At 33.1% G+C, this 3158-nt stretch overlaps 1 protein-coding gene across 1 annotated transcript in view; it reads left to right on the top strand.

The window, feature by feature from the left end:
- LOC132170048 (cysteine-rich receptor-like protein kinase 10) overlaps positions 1 to 2013 on the top strand; it is a 3006-nt gene extending 993 nt beyond the window's left edge. Inside the window, exons 2-3 of the mRNA XM_059580964.1 lie at positions 523 to 644; positions 1750 to 2013. Of these exons, the coding sequence (XP_059436947.1) occupies positions 523 to 644; positions 1750 to 2013 (386 nt within the window). The remainder of the gene's footprint in view (positions 1 to 522; positions 645 to 1749) is intronic.
- The last annotated feature ends 1145 nt before the right edge of the window (positions 2014 to 3158 follow it).

Genomic DNA, 3158 nt, shown 5'->3' with positions numbered 1-3158 from the left:
GGTTGGGAGAGCAAGTTTGATTTCATTAATAAAACAAAGAAACATATATACAAAAGGAGGGGGTGGGATATCCCAACAAAAAAACCGAGTACAAACATTAGAGTATGAGAAGAAAGTTTAGGGATTTTACAGTAAATTTTTAGTTTATGAGTAAATATTATATGTTACATTTTTATCTCATAATGCTCATGACGTGGCAATTCCAACCAATCTTTGAATTTTTTTTTTTTAATTTTTATCAATGACTAATATAAGGGTTAATTAAAATTGTCACATCAACATTATAAAATATAGTTGTGAGATAAAAAATAATTTATAGCATTATTCGTAGTTTTCTCATGTTTGCTAACAGTTCTTGTGGTATAATCCTTATGAGTTATGTCTTGTAAGTAACTGTAAACCATAACTTTGGTGTAATCCAAGCACCCACAGTACACAAAAAAATATAAATATTGTTGATATGCTTCTACACGTGTGATCGAAGATTTCAATCAATGTTTACACCATTTGTGTGCATAGCAGCCAGATCAGCAATTACAACCATAGAGTCCTTGAAATTTGATTTGGCTACAATAGAAACTGCCACACACAAATTCTCATATGACAAAAAGCTTGGTGGAGGTGGATTTGGGGAGGTTTACAAGGTATAAAATTAGTATTTATTGTTTACTGTTTTTTTAATTTTTTTTTTTTAAAAAAATGTAACATCAATTTTTAATTGTGGTTGCACAAAACCACCCCCGGTCACCCTTAAGGCCTATGGAGGTGGTTTTGGACACTACAATTTTACTTTTTGGGGTGCCCAAATCGCCCCCAAAGGTCTTGGGGTGATTCTATTACCCCTAGATAGATCGAAAGAGGTGGTTTCACCCCTGGCCAAACAGGGGTGGCTTCGCCACCCCCAAGGTCAATGGGAATAATTTTCATTTTGTTTTTGGGGTTGTCGAACCACTCTCAAAACCTTTGGAGTGGCTTGGCCAACCCTAAACAGGTCAAAAGGGGTGGCCAAAACCACCCCTCACCTAAAAGGGGTTAACGAGCTACCCCCAATGCCTATGAGAGTGGTTTCGACCATGGAGGTGGCTCGTGAACCTTGTTTTTGAAGAGAATAGTACTCATATAAGTATATTGAATTGAGGAATGATAGGTTTTAAAAGAAATTCTACAAAAAAGCTTTTACAACATGATTAGAAATGAAATAAATTCAATTTTTGAGAAACCTAATCATATTGTGTCACATCATGTTGTAAAAGTTTTTTTGTAAAATTTTTTTGTAAGCCTATCATTTTTCTATTGAATTTAATGCATGCAAAATCTGAAGAATTCAAAATTTAGAAGCTTCAAATTTATATACAAATTGTTCTAACTATGGGATGAAATACCTTCCTAGGGTATCTTACCCAATGGACAAGAAATAGCCGTGAAAAGGCTCTCGATGAAGTCTAAATAAGGTCCAAACTCAGACGAATTTAAGAACGAGGTTATTTTGGCAGCGAGGCTTCAACATCGAAACCTTGTGAGACTATTGGGATTTTGCTTGGAAGGAGAGGAAAAGATACTTGTTTATGAATCTGTGCCCAACAAAAGCCTCGACTATTTTATATTTGGTTAGTCCTTTCTAACCATATATATGTCCATTTCATTGTTTGTCATACAAAATTAATGCATGGATCCTGTTTGCAGCTCAAATTTTAGTCAACTTTTGTCATCTCTTCAACCATCTAATTATGATTCATTTATTCTAACTAGATATTGAATTTTGATGAATGTGTAGACATTGAAAAGCAAAGACTATTAGATTGGTCAAAACGAGACAAGATTATTGAAGGAATTGCTAGAGGAATCCTTTATCTTCATGAAGATTCTCAGCTTAGAGTTATACATCGTGATCTTAAAGCTAGCAACATATTACTAGATGAGGATATGAATCCAAAAATTTCAGATTTTGGTGTGGCAAGAATTTTTGGAGTTGATCAAACTGAAGGAAATACTAGTACAATTGTTGGGACATAGTAAGTGTGTACTAGATTATATAATATATATACATCAATAACTAAACTAAGAAAAATGTTATTAAGGATTAATGGTACTATTAATTTTTTCATACTAAAAAAATGACCCTAGGAAATGAAGGAAATTCAAATATATATCATTCTTACCTGAAGAAATTAACATCTTATCATTGATTGATTTAATTAATTCCAAGGTTTTATAATCGTTCAGTGACATTGGTGCGTTGATAATGGTGCTTTGCAGTGGTTATATGTCTCCAGAATATGCAATATGGACAGTTTTCTGTGAAGTCCGATATATACAGTTTTGGTGTCCTAATATTAGAGATTTTAAGTGGCCACAACAACTCTTCTTTCCATCAATTAGACACCGCTGCGGACCTATTGACCTATGTGAGTATGAAAAACATATATATTATGATATATATATATATATATATATATATATATTGGGTATGACATTTTTTCCCCTCAGACTAAAACCTCATTTGTAGTTACACCTCCAAATAAGACTTACTACAAATTGGACTTACAAACTACCAAAATATTATGAGTTACCTTATGTGACAAATTTGGTTGTTAGTTTGGATGGAAAAGGTTTTATGTGACTAGCACATGTCTAAATTAACCCATTTTTGGATGACTAATTTTCTATTATTTTTTATAGAAACACATAGTTCTTGTAATGTCCCGTGGGGTATTTATAATGTTTACAATATCCATGTGGCGCTACTACTATTTTATTTATTAAAAACTAGCCACTTAATTAATTGGCCACCCCCATTTTAATCATCGTTATAATTCAAACCAAGAGTACTAAAGTAGTCGCACAAAAACAACTTAGGTGTACATGTGAGTCGCGTGTAATGTTTCCCATCCAAACTAACATCAAATCTAACACAAATAATTGTTCATAATATTTTGGTAATTTGTAGTTCATAGTTTGAAAGTATAAATACAATCTGGTAATAGTTTGGCAGGATAAAGCATAATTTATATATCTTCTTTTTCTTTTGTAACGTCACCTCCAAGTGAAACATGCATACAGAAAGGGAGACACTAAAAGAATATTGACCAACCGACGCAGGCTTGGAAACATTGGAGCAATGGAACATCCTTGAAGTTGTTGGATCCGAGTTTGAGAGA

This window comes from Corylus avellana, chromosome ca2, assembly GCF_901000735.1.
Source record: "Corylus avellana chromosome ca2, CavTom2PMs-1.0".
NCBI lineage: Eukaryota > Viridiplantae > Streptophyta > Magnoliopsida > Fagales > Betulaceae > Corylus > Corylus avellana.
The sequence above is the reverse complement of the archived record's forward strand: the minus strand, read 5'-3'. Positions and strand labels throughout refer to the sequence as shown.